This window comes from Dermacentor variabilis, chromosome 2 (genome assembly GCF_050947875.1).
Source record: "Dermacentor variabilis isolate Ectoservices chromosome 2, ASM5094787v1, whole genome shotgun sequence".
NCBI classification, from domain to species: Eukaryota; Metazoa; Arthropoda; class Arachnida; order Ixodida; family Ixodidae; genus Dermacentor; species Dermacentor variabilis.
The window spans coordinates 137,589,984-137,606,799 of NC_134569.1; the positions used below are offsets into that span (position 1 = coordinate 137,589,984).

At 46.9% G+C, this 16,816-nt stretch overlaps 1 protein-coding gene across 1 annotated transcript in view; it reads left to right on the plus strand.

Annotated features, from left to right (window-relative positions):
• LOC142570459 (uncharacterized) overlaps positions 1-1,933 on the plus strand; it is a 37,463-nt gene extending 35,530 nt beyond the window's left edge. The window contains exon 6 of the mRNA XM_075678843.1: positions 1,783-1,933. Coding sequence (XP_075534958.1) covers positions 1,783-1,933 — 151 coding nt within the window. The remainder of the gene's footprint in view (positions 1-1,782) is intronic.
• The last annotated feature ends 14,883 nt before the right edge of the window (positions 1,934-16,816 follow it).

The following is a 16,816-nucleotide window of genomic DNA, read 5'->3' on the forward strand; positions in this document are numbered from 1 at the left end:
TTTGGGTTACTGTGTATGTGGCAGTCTAGATATACATATGTGCCGCTCTTTAGCGAACCACTTTCAAGGCGACGTGGGTTACAGTAGATGCGGGTAGGTGCCGGCGTGACTGGGTATAGGTACCGCTGTTCGAAGAAAATTTTTGACGCCGTCTCTGAGCACTGGGTATGTGGCACTTGTTCTCTGCTGGTCTTCAGTGAACGGCTTTGATGTCAACTTTGGTTGCCGCGTATGTTCCAGGAGGTGTGTGCCGCTTTTCAGTGCGCGTTTTTGACGCTAACTTTATAAGTAGGTATGTACCACTGGGAATGTGCCCCTCTACATTAACGAAACAATCCCGTAAAATTCTCCAATGCTGAAGGAATCGAATCCACGCCACAAGAGTTCCTCAAGGACAGCAACACGACGCTTTCGCAGGCTGCATAACAGATGTACTGGGTGGGTGCCGCTTCTCAATGAACGCCTTTCACGCCCAACGCTTTAGCGAGATGCGCCATGAGTGCACTAGGTATTTGCCGCCATTCAATGAACCTCTCGCCAACTTGGGTCACTGACTATGTGCCACTGGGTCTGCGGCAAACGAGGGAATAGTTCTCTGCGTTTGCAGGCACCTGTGCGCCACGCTTCTCGTCTCGGAGGCTACGCGCGGGCTTCGCGGCAGCGCCACGAGATGGCGCGGCCTCTCCAGAAAGGAGCGGGAGAGAGGAGCCCGGTTGCCGCATGACGCGTTTCTCAGCGCTCGCACGCACTGTCGCGCCATGCATTTAGGATTCCACGCTCAGGCTTCGCGGCGGCGGTACTAGATGCCACCACTGTTTTTAGGAAGGGCAAAAGAGGAGGCCGCTGTTGCGTCGCTATGTGGATTCCTAAACGCATTACCGTTAAGTCATAGTGAGATGAGTTCTGTCGAATTTGTTAATTTACTTAATTTGTTTCTTGTGACATAGTGACATCTAGTGTCCCAATTTGGCCATAAACGGCCAGAAACTGCCAAACCGCGAAGGAAGGGGGGGGGGGGGCAAGCCGAAGAAAGCCAGCGATTTAATATCCAAGGGCGCCTGGGTTTTAATTCAAATTCCCAGCTCTTTCGTGATGCATACACTGGTGCATGCATCAGTCTGTCAACACATCATCGAATGAACCACGCGCCGCGCTTGTCTGCTCTGTAATGCTAAAGCCTATTGAGGAGCCGGTTAATTTGTCAAGTCGTGCAGCACACAAAATAACTGCTAGTTATTTTGCTGCTAGTTTAACACGCTTATGCACTGTCTAAGAAGAAAAGCAGTGAACGCGATCGCGAAATTACAGTTCAAACACGCTTTTTGTCCGGAGAACAACAATATGATACATTCGTTGTAAATCGACACTTACGTATGGCGCTCGGCCACAGTTGCTACAGGTACACGCTTTGTCAAGCGTACACCGGATACGTTGCCTGCGACTGCCAGGCCGACATACAGGCTGTGGGGGGAGTTTCTGTGGTGTGAAAAGTTCGCTTGTTGTCCGTTCTATATATATTGTTACGAATGATGTTTATTTACAGGGTGAAACGGTGAAACGAGGTCCGAGAGGGAAGCTACAGGCCAGCCCCCAGCCGGCGCAGAGTACCGCGAGGTCACGCGCGCACACTCTACTTCGTCTTTCTCTGCCTCAGCCGCAGCCGCGCAGTGCTGCGACAATATTGATGGTATTGTACCAAATTAAGTGTCGTTCTAGCAGTGTTCGGCTATATACGAAATTTCTTACTTAGCCGTCTTCTGCGTTTCTTTTATTGCGGTGCAGGTGCTCGCGGCATCAACCCGCGGACCTCTCGCTTGGCTTGAACTGTAACGCGGCGGTCCGCACCATCCCAGACTTCCGTCACGCCTTCAAGTGCAAGCTTGGCTCGCCCATGGCTCCGCACGACGAATGTCAAGTCTCAGACTTCTTTTGATTTCGGAAACCAGACTCTAGACGCGCTCCTCGATTTTCGTTCTCTCTTCTTTTTTCGATTCCAATATTGTCACGCTTTTCTATTTTTCAAATGCGTTTAATGAGCATCGACAAGTATCACCTTCAGGGACGTTCTTTCGCCGAACCCTACTCTAACGGCAGAAAGGTATGCGGTCACTTCGGCATTGCTCACATACTTTTTGTTTTGTATTCACGTGACTGTCGTATGTAGTCTGTCGTAACATGGCGTAGACGAACAGACGTGGCAACTGTATAGCGCTACGCCACATGTATACCTCGCGCTTTTCACTCTTGTTCTGTACAATGGCTCCCGTGTTGCACATTCGCGACGATATGTGCTGTTCTTAACACGTACGGGGATGCTTGCGCTGGGCTCGACCAAGAGAGGCTGGCTCCGCCAGTGGTCTTTGTGAGCTTAGCGTGATAATGACTTGTACGGTGACTGAATTGCAACGGCGATGCCTAAATCGGTTGCTGATTGTGCTGTGCAGACGCATCCGATCAGCGACAGCTTTTGTATTCTAGACGCATTGTTCAGGCAGCACGAGTCGCTGCAATGCTTTGAACACTTACGTGGTTGCTACATTTTGCAAAATCCGCGCATTCTTGGCTTTGTTGCTGGACTGAGCGCACGTGAAGAAGCGCGGGAGGCATCGACTCGGTTGTGCCCCGGCATGAACGTTCGGTGCATCACGGATGCGCATTTCGCCTTTTGCTAAATAAATTTGACGTTATACACGTCTCTGCTCCACGCCTTTAAATGTTATTTTGCCACTATTGCGTGGCCTGTGTGCGCCCTCGCGTGCGTGCGCATGTGTGTTGAGGCTTAACGGCACAGCGACATCCCCGGGCCATATGTGTACATGATGTGGCATGTATTTGTGTCGCTTTTGGCTTTTTGGGTAAGCCATCTGCCTGTCACTTCGATAAATGTTGCAGGCAGTCGAAAGCGGCTCAACTTGCTAAATGTGCCACGAAAAAGTTGTGTGATGGGCTTTGTTGCCACCCACGCACATGCACGTAGTGCACGCCCGATTTGGGCTGCTGCCTGATTTGGAGATCGCGCTCCCTTGCGAAGTGAGTGCCCTGTGCTTAACAGCGTACTGTCCGTAACGTTGTTTCTCCTTATCAAGCTCTTTATAATTCTAAATTGTCTCAAAATGGACCTTCAGCCTGCGCTTCTGTCTTGCGCGCAGCAAAATGTACAGAAACAAAAGAAAAATCTAGAGTGTCGATTGGACGACTGAAGATGACGGCGAAAAAGATTGTTTGAGAACCCCGTGAACGGATGCATTGTTGTAACTGTTTCCAGTTGGCCTTCTACAAAAGTGTTCCCCGAGAGCCTGGCACCCCCAAAAAAAGTTTACATTGGCATGTAAATTTACACGCAGTAAGACTTGCATCATTACCCTCAAGCACGAGTTTAATCCACATAGCGTGATGACGTACGTGTTGTGCTTATAACAACCAAATTTATCTGTTTTGTCAAGCACGAGCTTCAGCGCACGACCCAACAAATATCGGAGAAGCAAATGGCCATGCTCTAGGCTAGCGAGTCTGAGCTTTCGTATAGAAGCTTGTTCTAGAGGTTCTCGAAAATTCGCTACTAATTCACAGCTTTCACTTATCAATACGTGCTTTGACCCGCTGCATGGCAATTGCCGCCATGGTAGTGGCTCAGGCACCATAGTTTACCAAGGGGAAATTACGACAAATTCATACTGTCGAAACGTTGGTACCAGCCTTATCTTTCTACTGTTGACCTTCCCAATTCTCCATTTCCCAGGGAACCCTTTGACTTTTAGTGGTGCTAGTCTGAAAATCATTCATCGCGGCATGTCTCGGGGCATTGTTACAGGGTAGCAGCGCGAGCCGGCTTTCACATTGGTTGACTCTCTAAACTGATGGAGATTGATGCAAGATATCGGCGACATTTATCTATATTTTAGCACCAGTGAATTGTCTGGAAAGCATGCTAAGCTGCGCGCTCTAACGCGAACACGGTAGTTTCGATGCTTGCAGTACGGTAAATTTTCAGTTTTCGTGAACGCACTATACACGAGATTATAGATCTGACTTTGGTGCGTGCGCGTACGTGTGTTGTTCACTCGGAGTGAATCTAGCCGGAACCGGATGTGCGTGACAGTTACAGCCGTTGGGGGACGGACAAGACGTTTTCGGAAACATTCGTACACTTTTTTTAACAATACAGGGCTGCAGAATTTTATAAGATATTCTTTGACAGTCGAGAGTGACTAGCAGGGTGCGCGACGAGTTCGCGTCCTCGCCGGACCTGCATTAAAGTTTCTTCACTCAGTGTCGGGAGGCTAGTTGGTAAGACATTTTTGGTGAACTTAAACTGCGCTAGGGACGAGAAACCGAGGTAGATGAAGAAAGGACGAACGCAGACTAACAACTGGTTTATTGAAATCGCACAATGCTGCATCTTCGAACTATGCGCATGCCCAAGCCGAATCGTAACTGCGTGGTCATGGAACACTCCCTCGACAAGCCCCTATCTACACAAAAAAACAAGCTCTCTCTCTCTCTCTCTCTCTCTCTCTCTCTCTCTCTATATATATATATATATATATATATATATATATATATATATATATATATATATATATATATATATATACACACACAGTGACGATGTTAATGAAAAAACCATATTTATTAAGGGCGAACTTGTGCCCACAACTAAAAGTCACTGCGGTCGTGAAGAAATCCCCGGCAGTTGCGTTCTCAAACTGACCTCCAACCGTCTTCCTCTTTCTTCTCGTGTGACACCTCGTGCGCGTGGCGCATGCGAGCCGGTCGAACCGGCTACCCGTGCCATGAAGACCACGACACTGCGTGAACAGTGTCCAATACGAAGGACGCGGTACTTAAATGTGACACAAGTTGTCACGGCATTATCCCCCTCCTTACCGCAACGGCCCGATGCGTGAGAGGAAGGAGGGGTTCCTGCGGGCTCTCTCTCTCTCTCTCTCTCTCTCTCTCTCTCTCTCTCTCTTTCTTTTTTTTTTTTTGTTCATGACCTCTTCTGGTAAGGTTTCATGCGGACAACATGCACAACTTCCAAGGAGTTGCGCCGTCTTGGGCTCTCGTGTCCAGCGGATGTCACTGCGTAAATGACGTCCCCTATACGACGAAATATTTCGTAAGGGCCGAAGTATCGGCACAGAAGCTTTCCAGGCAGTCCACGGCGTCGCACTGGGGTCCATACCCACACCTTGTCACCGGGCTGATAATGAGCTTCACTACGGCGCTGGTTGTACCGGCTCGAGTCGATGCGTTGTTGGCGGCGTATTCGGTACCTTGCCATCTGTCGTGCCTCCTCGGCTCTTTGCAAGAAACCATCTAGGTCAGATGAGTTTTGTTTTCTTCATCTAACGGCAACATAGCATCCAAAGTTGTGGTTACTGCTCGGCCGAATACAAGTTCAAACGGGGCGACTCGTGCTGTTTCTTGAACGGTCGTATTATATGCGAAGGTGATGTACGGCAAGATTTCGTCCCACAGCCTATGTTCAACGTCGACATACATCGAAAGCATGTCAGTCAGTGTTCTGTTGAGGCGTTCAGTTAAACCGTTTGTCTGAGGGTAGTGCGCCGTAGTTCTCCTATGATCAGTGTGTGTCATTTGCAACAAGCATTTCATTAGGTCCGCAGTAAAGCCTGTTCCACGATCGGTAATAACAACTGTGGGAGCGCCATGCCTGAGCACGATATTGTTGACAAAGAATTTTGCAACTTCGACAGCCGTTCCACTGTACAAGGAATCAGTTTCCGCGTAACGGGTCAGATAATCCGTTGCCACAACTATCCATTTTTTACCTAAAGATGATGTTAGGAACGGTCCAAGGAGGTCCATACCGACTTGTTGGAATGGGGCTTTTGGTGGCTCTATTGGCTGGAGGAGGTCTGCCGGTTTTACGGATGCAGTCTTGCGCCTTTGACTATCGCGACAAGTCTTGATATAGTGCTGCACTGATGCTAATAACTTAGGCCAGTAGGATTTCAGACGAATCCTGGCGAATGTACGGCTCACGCCCATGTGTCCGGATGTCGGTTCATCGTGACATGCACGCAAAATATTTCTCGCATAGCTGTGGGTACGACAAGTAAAAACTTTGTCTCGCTGTTCTCGAAGTTTCTCTTGTAGAGGACACTTCCTCGCAAACAGAACGAGGATAGTCCTCTTGAGAAAACACGCGGGAGTTGAACGTCGAGTCCCTCCAGGCGCTGTATAAGTGGAAGCAATTCCAGGTCATCTCGTTGTTGTTGAGCGATTTGTGACTCGTCAACAATGCCAAAAAGCGGGAAATCCTCTTCTTCTGACACAGTTGTCTGGACTGGTGCGCGTGACAAGCAGTCGGCATCGCTTTGTTTCCTCCCGGATCGGTATACGACAGTAATATAATATTCTTGAAGCCTAAGGCTCCATCTTGCTAGTCGTCCGGATGGATCCTTGAGATTCGCAAGCCAGCAAAGCGAATGGTGATCACTGACTGCTCCGAATGGTCTACCACAGAGGTAGGGCTGAAATTTACATATTGCCCAAATGACTGCAAGACACTCTTTCTCGGTTGCTGAGTAGTTTGCCTCTGTTATCGAGAGCTTACGGCTGGCATAAGCTATTACTTTCTCCTGGCCGTTCTTCTACTGCACTAGTATGGCACCAAGGCCGACGTTACTCGCATCGGTATGAACTTCAGTGTCGGTTGTCTCATCAAAATGGACAAGGATTGGAGAAGCTTGCAGGCGTTTCCTTAACTCGTCAAAGGCGTCTTGTTGTTCGCTCTTCCACATGAAAGGTTCATCTTCTCTTGTTAGTATTGTAAGGGGCTAAGCAATCTTCGAAAAGTTTTCCACAAATCTTCTGTAGTATGCGCATAAACCAAAAAAAAAAACGTCACACGGACTTTTTGTCTGTGGGTGTCGGGAACCTCGAAACTGCTGCTGTCTTTTCGGGATCTGGCCGAACGCCTTCAGCACTGATGACGTGTCCGAGAAACCGAAGTTCATGGAAGCCAAATTGACATTTTTCCGGCCTATTTGTCAAGTCTGCTAGGCGAATACCTTCTAATACTAGTCGCAGGCGCACTAAATGTTGGTCAAATGTGGTGGAAAATACGATCACATCAACCAAATACACTAAGCACGACTGTCATTTCAATCCTGCGAGCACAGGGGTCACGTCAGACGTCACTTTTCCGGGGCTTTTGTTCCACAAACGAGGTGCACTATACCTGCTGAAGGCGGATAGGCAGCCGGTGGTTCCAGCAGACGAGCTGCACTGCGTACTGTCTACGGGTAGGGAATGGTCGTCGCAACTGCTCCACTACGGTGTACCGCGGATTGCCTGAGTACGTCGGCGTACGTTGGAGTGCGCCGCATCGGCTGTGGCTGACGCTCTGGATACCGTATAACCTGCCTCAGTTCGTCCCGGACAACGTCGGCGATAGATAGTGCAGTTGGAGCCTGAGGTGTCTGCAACTTGCTGAGCTATTCCCTGATCACTGACCGGACGAGTTCCCTCAGGGCTTCAAGGTCGTTTGGCACGCCTTCAGAGAAGACATGGGCAGGTGCACAGCTTGCCTCACGGTTGCATTGCCGAGCCCGCTGTTCCAGCGTCTTTTCGATGGTCGTTGCTTCGTACCTGAACTCGGCGACCGTGCGCGGTGGGTTGCGGACGAGAACTGCGAAGAGTTGCTTTACTCCACGCATGAGATGGCGCAGCTTCTTATCTCCACTCATGTTTGGATCAGCATGCTTGAACAGGCGGGACATATGTTCGATGTACATCGCCACGTTCTCGTTTGTGAGCTGGTTCCTAGCTTGAAATGCAATTTCCGCCTTTTCTTTACGATCCGTGCTGGCGTATGTTGCTAGCAGTTGTCGTCGAAATTCCTCCCAAGATGACAAAGAGGGTTCGTGGTTTTCATACCACGTTTTTGCGAAGTCCTCCAAAGGGAAATATACGTTACGGAGCTTCTTTCTCTCATTCTATTCATTAAAGCTCGCCACTCTCTCGAACAGTTCCAACCAGTCTTCCACGTCTTCGAACGTGTCGCCATAAAATGTTGGCGGCTTGCGAGGTTGGCTTATGACCAGCTGTGCCGGTGTTACCTGGCTAGTCATTGTGGCGGGGTCCGGTGTCTGAGTTTCCCTTGGCATGAAGAGAAGAGGGCCGAATTCTGGCGAGTCACTTCGAAGACGGCGGCTGGTCCGCTGGTGTACAGGTGTCAGTTCCATGGGATGGACTCGCTTGTGGTCGGGGCTACGCTGACTTCCGTTCATGGGGCTTCGACTCATACCCCGCACTTCCACCAGAAATGTAACGATGTTAATAAAACAAAGATATTTATTAAGGTGTCGCGGCTATATATATATATATATATATATATATATATATATATATATATATATGAACTTTCACTTTAAGAAACCGTGTGATCTCGAAGAATTGTTCACTGAAGTGACGGCCGTATATGAGAATTTACAAGACCTCATAGCAGGAGACAGTTAAATTTCACAGCCTGGGTCCTCGCTCAACACCAAGAATCTGGCGTCTCTCGGTGGTGTAACCTTCCTTCGTGCAATTGTCGTATACTTCACTACCACTAATACTGCTTCGCGTTTCCGGCGAAACTGCACTCTCGCTCGTTTCTTTCTTTTTCTGTGACTCCGACTATAGCCGACTATAAGCGCTGCTGCGCGTGACTGCTGCTGATATATATATATATATATATATATATATATATATATATATATATATATATATCTAGTGAAAGTAAAAGAAAAGAAAGTGATATCAGATGCTAAATCTTTAAAGACCAAGGGCTGAGACTAACGCTGCAGCCACAAAACACCAAAGTCCCGTTCTTAAAGCGTTACATAAAAACCGCTCGTAACCTTAAAGGGCCTCGGAGAGCGGACGTTTCAGCGGATTGCCTTTCTCGTTTAATATGTGCGCAACGCTCATTATTAATTAAGCAAGCACTTAATTGCGACGACCGATTCACAGTGCGCAGCAGCTCGCGTACTGCACGCCAACTTCCAAATAAGGTTTACGGGTCGCCGAAACATCACAGATAAATGCAATGCCTACGAAAGAACATTCGTGCCTCCGGCAGTTAAAGAAACACATTATTTACAGCGAAGCTGTTTATGGCTAGGGTTTCGTGAAACTGGCATGCGTGCGAGTGAAAACTATCATCATCAGCAATGGATCGGGCCACTGCTCGCGCATTCGTCGTCTCCTCCCACAGCTGGCTCCGTTGCCGCTCATCATGCCAGCGTTGCCATACTGCCCCTCCCTCTGCGAAGGCGTTGACGGCACTGGCCCACTGCCAGTGGGTTAGGTGACTTGGGTCCCAAATTCTTGCCTCAGTATATCGCGAAATGAAAACACGAATGTGCGCAACGAATGTGTATAACGAATAATAACACGAATGAACACGAATACATAAATATAAATGTGTGTGCGTACCTTTCGTCACGATGACCACCGATCAAGACAATGAATGTGCTCGCATCTTTGTTCGAAATTCTGCGTCGCCTCTTTATCGTGTGCTACACAGCTTCGATGGTCATTCGCCTTCACAGAGTGGAATGGCTCATGATTTAAGTCCCTAATTCTAAGTAGCGTTAATATTCATGGCTGTTACGAATATATAGTTTTACACAGTCATGGCTTACAGGGACAAAGATCACCGTTCTATGTGGCTTCGAGAAGGCCTTGAAAGATAAGACGACAACGACGACGAAGACGACGACGACAGCAGCAACAGCACAGATCACGGCGGCAAGATTTCGGATGCGATCGATTAGATTAGCCTTATCAAGCCCACGTTTGACTGCTTCTCCAGAGTATAAGCACCTGGCATTTCCCTGGCATAGCGAATCCTGTTACGCTGCTGCATTCCCTCCCTAAATTTCTATTTACACAGGTCGGGTTTGGTTCCTTCCCTCCTCTGTTCTTTGTGTAATGAGGAGGAGACGATATAGCATTTTCTTCTATCTTGTCGCCGCTTTACTGCGTTAAGAAAAAGATTGTTGGAGATAAGATTTCGAAGAATTGGCCTGGACTTGAAAGAACCTGCAATTCTTTCGTTCGGGACGTCCACTTTGGGATTCAGCCACAGGGATGCACGCTTCGCTGTCCAAACATTTCTTATAGAATCTAAACGAATGCCCTGCTAAATTCTTTATTTTTTGTTTTTACGTTTAAATTAATTATTACTCATTCAATATGACCTTCCTGATTTTATCTGAACAGGTAATTCTACACTATTCAATGCCATTCCCATAGATATTAGGAAATTTATGGTCCACATTAATTTGGAATAATCCACCAGTTTCTTCGCCAATCCCCCATCGTAGGTAGGAGCCACAAGTTTAACTGGCTACAACAACAACAACAACAACAACAACAACAACAACAACAACAACAACAACAACAACAACAACAACAACAACAACAACAACAACAACAACATACCATTTTGTGGCAACGAACGCATTCTCGACGCAACGCATGAGGCCTTTAAAGAATTACAAAACACCGGTGCCACGTTCTTGGTCGCCTTGTTCGTTTTTGAGAGAGAAAGGTAATTCTTATTCAATAGCAAGCCAGCTACGGGGCGAGGTTTCCTTGCGGAAGGCAAATCAGCGGCATGTGACTCAAGCGGTGCATTCGAGGAACCGCGTCGTGTAACACCTATAAAAACTCCGAACGAGGTTTCATCTCAGTGACGCGTCCCGTAAACAATTCCTTAGCTTCGGTCGCATTGTGTGTCAGCGAATTCAAAGATGAGCTCGAGTTCCTGTGCCTTCCGAGCAGCTACGTGGCGTCAGTTCAACCATCATGTCAACAGCTTTCGGGCGATTCTCGTAGCAACTGCAGGGCAGGTACACAGTCTGCCGGGTTTTGTTGGAACACCATGCGTAGATAAGATAGCGGACTCCAAGCGAAAAACCAAAACGAACAAAAAACACAGGGGTAGCGCAGTTCGATGCTGTATATATAATTCACAATCGATTGTTTATATAACTCCGTGGCTTCCTAATAGTTTAACAATGTGTATAATAAGAGTAGGGTATTGGGGTATGACCTGGGACGGAGATACGAGAGAACAACGCAAAGGGGATGTCTGAGTGCGCTGCTAGAAGTTTGGAGAAGAGGAATTGCTCTTTGCTCTCCCGCGCTACAGTTCAAGCTGTGTGTGTGTGTGCACTTTTGACTCTTAAGGCAGCGATGCTCTTTCATAAATGCAAACAACGCCGTGTCTGCCATTGAAGGACCGTGTATTGAGAGAAATCGCAACAGCTACTGCGTGAGGCCGTAGCGCCGTGTTGTGTAGTGAAGTCTGCCTATATATAATACAGTGCTAATACTGCATTCTATATCCTGCCTGTGACGTGGAAGAGCTCTTGTTCGTTGTCAGGCCCCGGAAAATCAATATATGTATATTCATGTTAGATTTTTTTTAATTAGGAGTATGACTTAGGAAATCATTGCTGGACGACGTAAAGATTGACGCGGGATCACCAACGAACGCACACACACTCAAAGGAATGAGAAGAAAATCGTGGGACATATATATTATATTCAATATCTGTCTTTACGTCTATGCTTTTTGTGCTTTCCCAATGTTTATCATTATTACTATTTTTTTTGTGCGGTCGTGTGCGAGCTGTCTCAACTTCGTACCCTGTTGCTAGTTGCGTGGTTAACTGAACGAAAACGACTAAACAGTCGGCCTTCCGCGTAGGAAGGACATTTGCTTTCGTCACACGAACGGCTGGGCAACGACGAGGCCTTGTGGATGGCATTGCGAAACCAAGCGTGATCTTCGAGTTCAGCCGTGGCAGCGAAAGCTTTATTGACCATCCCGGAGGTCTTACATTTTAGAGGTGCACGGATCTCTAATTCTGCGCATAAACCCGAGAGATTTTATCACTGGCTTTGTTCTTAGTATACCCTAGTTTTGAATGGTTAGCAGTTAAACACTAAGCCAAACCAGCTTCTGGTTTACACTCCCGCTGCATTCATTTTTTCTCTTCTCGTCTCCAAACGCCTAATGAGTGGCTTTCCTCTTGGTTGCCATTGCCGGTGACCTCCCCCAACTCTAGGTGAACCCCCCCCCCCCCCCCCGACGCTATCGTAATAAATGCAAGCGGATATGACCGCTTCGGCGGTTTCGTGCGGATGGTGTGCACCCCCTGCCGCTCCTATGTAAATGACTGTTCGACCACTGCTGCGACTAACTCTGCCGTCGACGCCTATGGCAACATACATGTCGCAGCGTTGAACTGCACGCAACTGATGTAATCAGTGGGGACTCTTTATTGAGTTTTCCCTGTCTACTAATTGGCGGCGACGAATGCAGAGCACACATTAGGCGGGGCAGAACTGTGCATCGGACGTACCGTGTTATCTTCAGATGTCCTTGCAGTGCCGTCATGACGTAGAGACCATTTCCGAGCGGCGCATTGATACTGTCCGCGAAGTTCACAGTATGAGTTCGCAGCGGTGCCATAAACATGTATAGTAAAACACATTACTGTGAGGTATATGAGGCCTTGCCTCTGGCTTCGCTCTACAAAACAATCTGTAAAGACGTACTAACAACGCACTAAATACAGCAAGGGTGAGCGGGATCATTTTGCGATGTGTGAAAGGAAAGTTGAGGGTTGGGTATTTTTTTTGTTTTACAGTGAAGGATGCTATTGCAACTAAAATCGCTTAATTAAGACCTTCATATGCGCCTTTTCCTGATGTCCTGGGAGAACAATATATGAGGCACCTTGCTAAAATTCGAAGCGACTGGAGGGAAGGAGGCCATTCTTATGTGTTAGCAAATGTGCGTGGGTTAATTAGGGACTTGAAGCGTGTGGGTAAATTGGGGACTAGATGAAAACTGCTTTTCACATGTGCCATACTCGTTTAGAGGCGCATATGAAACGCGTAGAAAGCTCCTCCGGAATCTTGGGAGAACCAAATGCCGCAGCATCTACATATTTGGAGACGAGTGAAGGCGTGTTATAGGCGATGTGAAAGAAAATTATTACATTTGCAGGTTTATTTAAAAAAAAGCCAATTAATTACTAACTAATTAATTTCTTCTAGAGCGTTAAACTGCGAGAAAGACGGGTCAAGTAAGAATACGAAGCACGAATCGCTGCGTCACTTGTGTTCTTACTTGTTCTTTTGGTCGCGCTGTTAAGACTTTGCTGCTGTATACCAGCTGTGCCACGTCCAGCCATGCCACGTCAATGCTCCTAAATTCTTCTCCTTCAGGGGTCACGCATAAACCGCGTAATTTGTTCGCCTGATGTCTCAGAAGAACTACAAGTGGTGCCTAGATTCAATTTGCATTTGAACGTGGCACATATTAACAATCATGTACGGTCAAACATTTGAGTGTGCAGGTTAATTGCAGCCTCTTAAGCAATTTGCTTACGCAAGCCTTGAAGAGCGTTAGAAACGTTTTTTTTAAAAACTGCGTAAAATGTTTATCCTGTGCCTGTGTGTGACAACTTTATTAAATATCCTAAAAATTGATGGCCCGGGTATAGGCCGCGCCGGGGTTAACAGAGAGACCCTGTGTCTTCTCGGTAGCTTCCCAGGCTTTCTGGATTGCCCAAAGCTGGTCCTGAAGATCTGAGCTAGTCAGTGCGGCTCTCCACCGCGCCTCTAGTTCATCTGGGGATACCGCAATTCTCCTCTGAACTATTGCACAATTCCAGAGTATATGCCCTAAGGTGGCTCCTTTATGATCACATAATTTACATTTGGCATCAGGGTATAATTCCGGAAATATGCGGTTAAGATGTCCTACAGAAATTTATATGTGGCATTTAGAGGTAAAAAGGCGCGTTATGTGCGATGCGAAGGCAAAGTTTTGACAGTACGAGTTACGAGGCAAACTTCAAGGGTTGCTAAGCATCACAGAGTCGAATTGAAATGCCGAAGAGTTAGAAAAGATATTTGCGTGACAATCGCTTTAGAGAGATTGCAAACTATTTGATTGGTGCGAGACTCGCTGCAAATATATTCACTAGACTGTCTTCAAATAGCGATCACGAGACGAATCAATGAGAGGAGTTTCGGTACAACTGGTTACATTCTTGAAGAGCAGAAGACGTGCCTAGAGGGAGAGTCGTCTGCAATATTTCGTCTCTGCACAAAAATATGTCAATTTTCGACAGAGGTCATTGATGTGTCGCTTACGCTGCCTGCGCGTGATAATATTAATGGAAAAAACAACAATCGAATAAATTTTCCCAATGGTCTTAGAGAACTTAACAAAAGTGGTAGCAAATAAATACTGGAACGTTAATTCACAATTTTGTTTGTGTGTTAAGGCATAGTGCAATCGCTCCTGGTTTTCATTATTTTTCTTCGTTATTTGTTCAAGCGAGTTGAATATCTTGTCGTAGTCCAACTAATTTAGACTTTCAAGTGTCCATTGTTCCTAGATGAATACCTTAAGCCTACGCGGATCCTACAAGTTTTCTCGATTGGTGTGAGGGATGTGAAAAAGGAAACAGAACGCAGAAAATTGTATTCGCTCAATGAATTTTCCTTTTGAATGCTATTTTCACACGTTAAGTGGGTCAACCATCATGTTCGCAGCCTTTTATATGTTTTTTTCGAGCACTAAGTGGGTTGCCCCCGAATTCACGTGAACAAGCAGATGCTATTCCAATTTGACGAAAAAAAAACTGCATTGCCTACGTTGTACATGTACTGTGCTGAAACAAAAGCAGACGGAGTCCAAATTAGCCTATATTTCGAAACAAGAATGCCCAAATTGTCGGCTGAAAAACTGACACTGTTATAATGAAGCCTAACAAAGCAATAAAAATGGCATGTTCCGTATGAAAATACGTATACGCAAGGGCGTTAGCCTTTGGGTCACCAGTTTCTGTTTAATGAAAGACGCTTATAGTAGCCGTCTATTATCGTATTGCTGGAAGCCAATAGACCAGCATATTTAAATTTACATTCGTGCCAAATTTATTGGCTGGAGTTCCATAAATGTACACTTCAATGATAACATGAGGCTCAAAAGTGAGATAAAAGGGCCGGTAGTGTGTAGACAGAAGCGTTCACCTATGCCTTCGCTATAGTATATACTGCCGCGAAACTATTTAGAAAGTGTAGTACGGCTGTTCATATCACACTTTATTGCACGAGCATGGTGATCAACGGATTTACGCTTCTATATCTTTCTTCCTAAATGCAAGCAGGTGTTGTGTCATTCCCGGTGGCTGTTGCCAGCCTGATCCCTCGCTATTTTCCCAACTGTCCATTGTGTACGTGTGTTTTCATACCAAATATTCACATAATAATATGTGCGTGTTAATAGCCTGCACTATTTCCGGGATCGGAGTCTTCACAATCTGCGGTATCGGACCACGAAGAAGGTTTTAGGCTTCGCTATCTCCGGGATTGGCCCACAAAAGGGGTCTGAAGCATACCCGTCACAGAAAAATGGTGGTAAGTCGCTGAGAAAGACTTTGTCTTTAATAGCTAAAGGTAAATGAAATTTGTCTGACCACAGGATTCGAACAAAGGACCCCTAGCCCCATTGGTGTGGAGCAGCCAAGCTGATAACAAAAAAAGGAGAAAAAGAAAACAAGATTTATATGACTCGGCGCACGACACAATTTTAAGACAAACGGTATTGGGTCGTTAGGCCTCTTATGATCGAACACCGCTTATCTTATAATTGTATCTAGCAGTGTTTCTTTCTTTATTATTATTCTTTTTTCCGCTTAGCAGCTTGGCTAACATTAGCTGGGACACACAGTATAGCGGAAAGGTCGGGACAGACAAAGCAACCTCAATTGCGAAATCGCGCAGTAACAGTTGCATTTACATCTGGAAATTAAAGCTTTGGTTACATTCAGAGGAGAAAATTGGAGCGCTCGCAGTGTATGAATGTTCGTGAAAGCAGGTGTACTTCGGTGTTTTCAGTCAGCGTCTGGCAATGACGATGAAAGTCAACCAATTCCATTCAGAATTAGAACGCACGTGACGGTCCATTTCCGATCCAACTAAGTATACCGTAGCTGTTGCTTGATCGTGCACCTACAGCCTGATCAAATCAGATGCGTAAGCCGCATTCGCGCGCCACTCGAAGAGACAATGAAAACTGTCACAATGGGTTGGTATGTTACAATTCGCGGAACTGCGAGTAGGTTTCCCTGACCCGACTGTTCGCCGCTCCTGTTTTGCATCACCCGCAGCGGTGGCTTCGTGGCTAATGCTGCTGCGCTGTTAAGCACGAGGTCGCGTGATAAAATCTGGGCCGCGGCGGCCGCATTTCGATGGGGGCGAAATGCAAAAACGCTCGTGTCCCGCCGAGTTGGAGGCACGTTAAACAACCCCAGGTGTACGAAATTTATCTGCAGACACCCCCACTACGGCGCGCCTCATGATCAAATCGTGGTTTCGACACGCAAAACCCAAGAATTCAGTTCAATTCCTGTTCGCATCGCTGAATAAAGAGGAAAGAAAATTCGGTTCGCAATGAAAACTGCGTATCACGTCTTCTTTCCAATCTAGGTAAACAACGCATATCCTGCTTCCTTCCGCGCCAAAAGCGTGACAACTAAATTCCAATGCGTAAGCCACTGTCACGTGACACTCGAGGCGAAAGGCTCGCCGCCCGGTTCATCTATCCGATCCCAAAGTTTGCGATCCGGAGTCCACGTGCCGTGTGCTCGCTGCATAAAGTAACCTTCTGCGTTCTCACTTCATCATCATCTCTCTCTCTCCGCGCAAGAGCGTCGACAAGGAGGAACGCCGCCGCTGACGACAGCCGCCGCGGCCCTCGGGT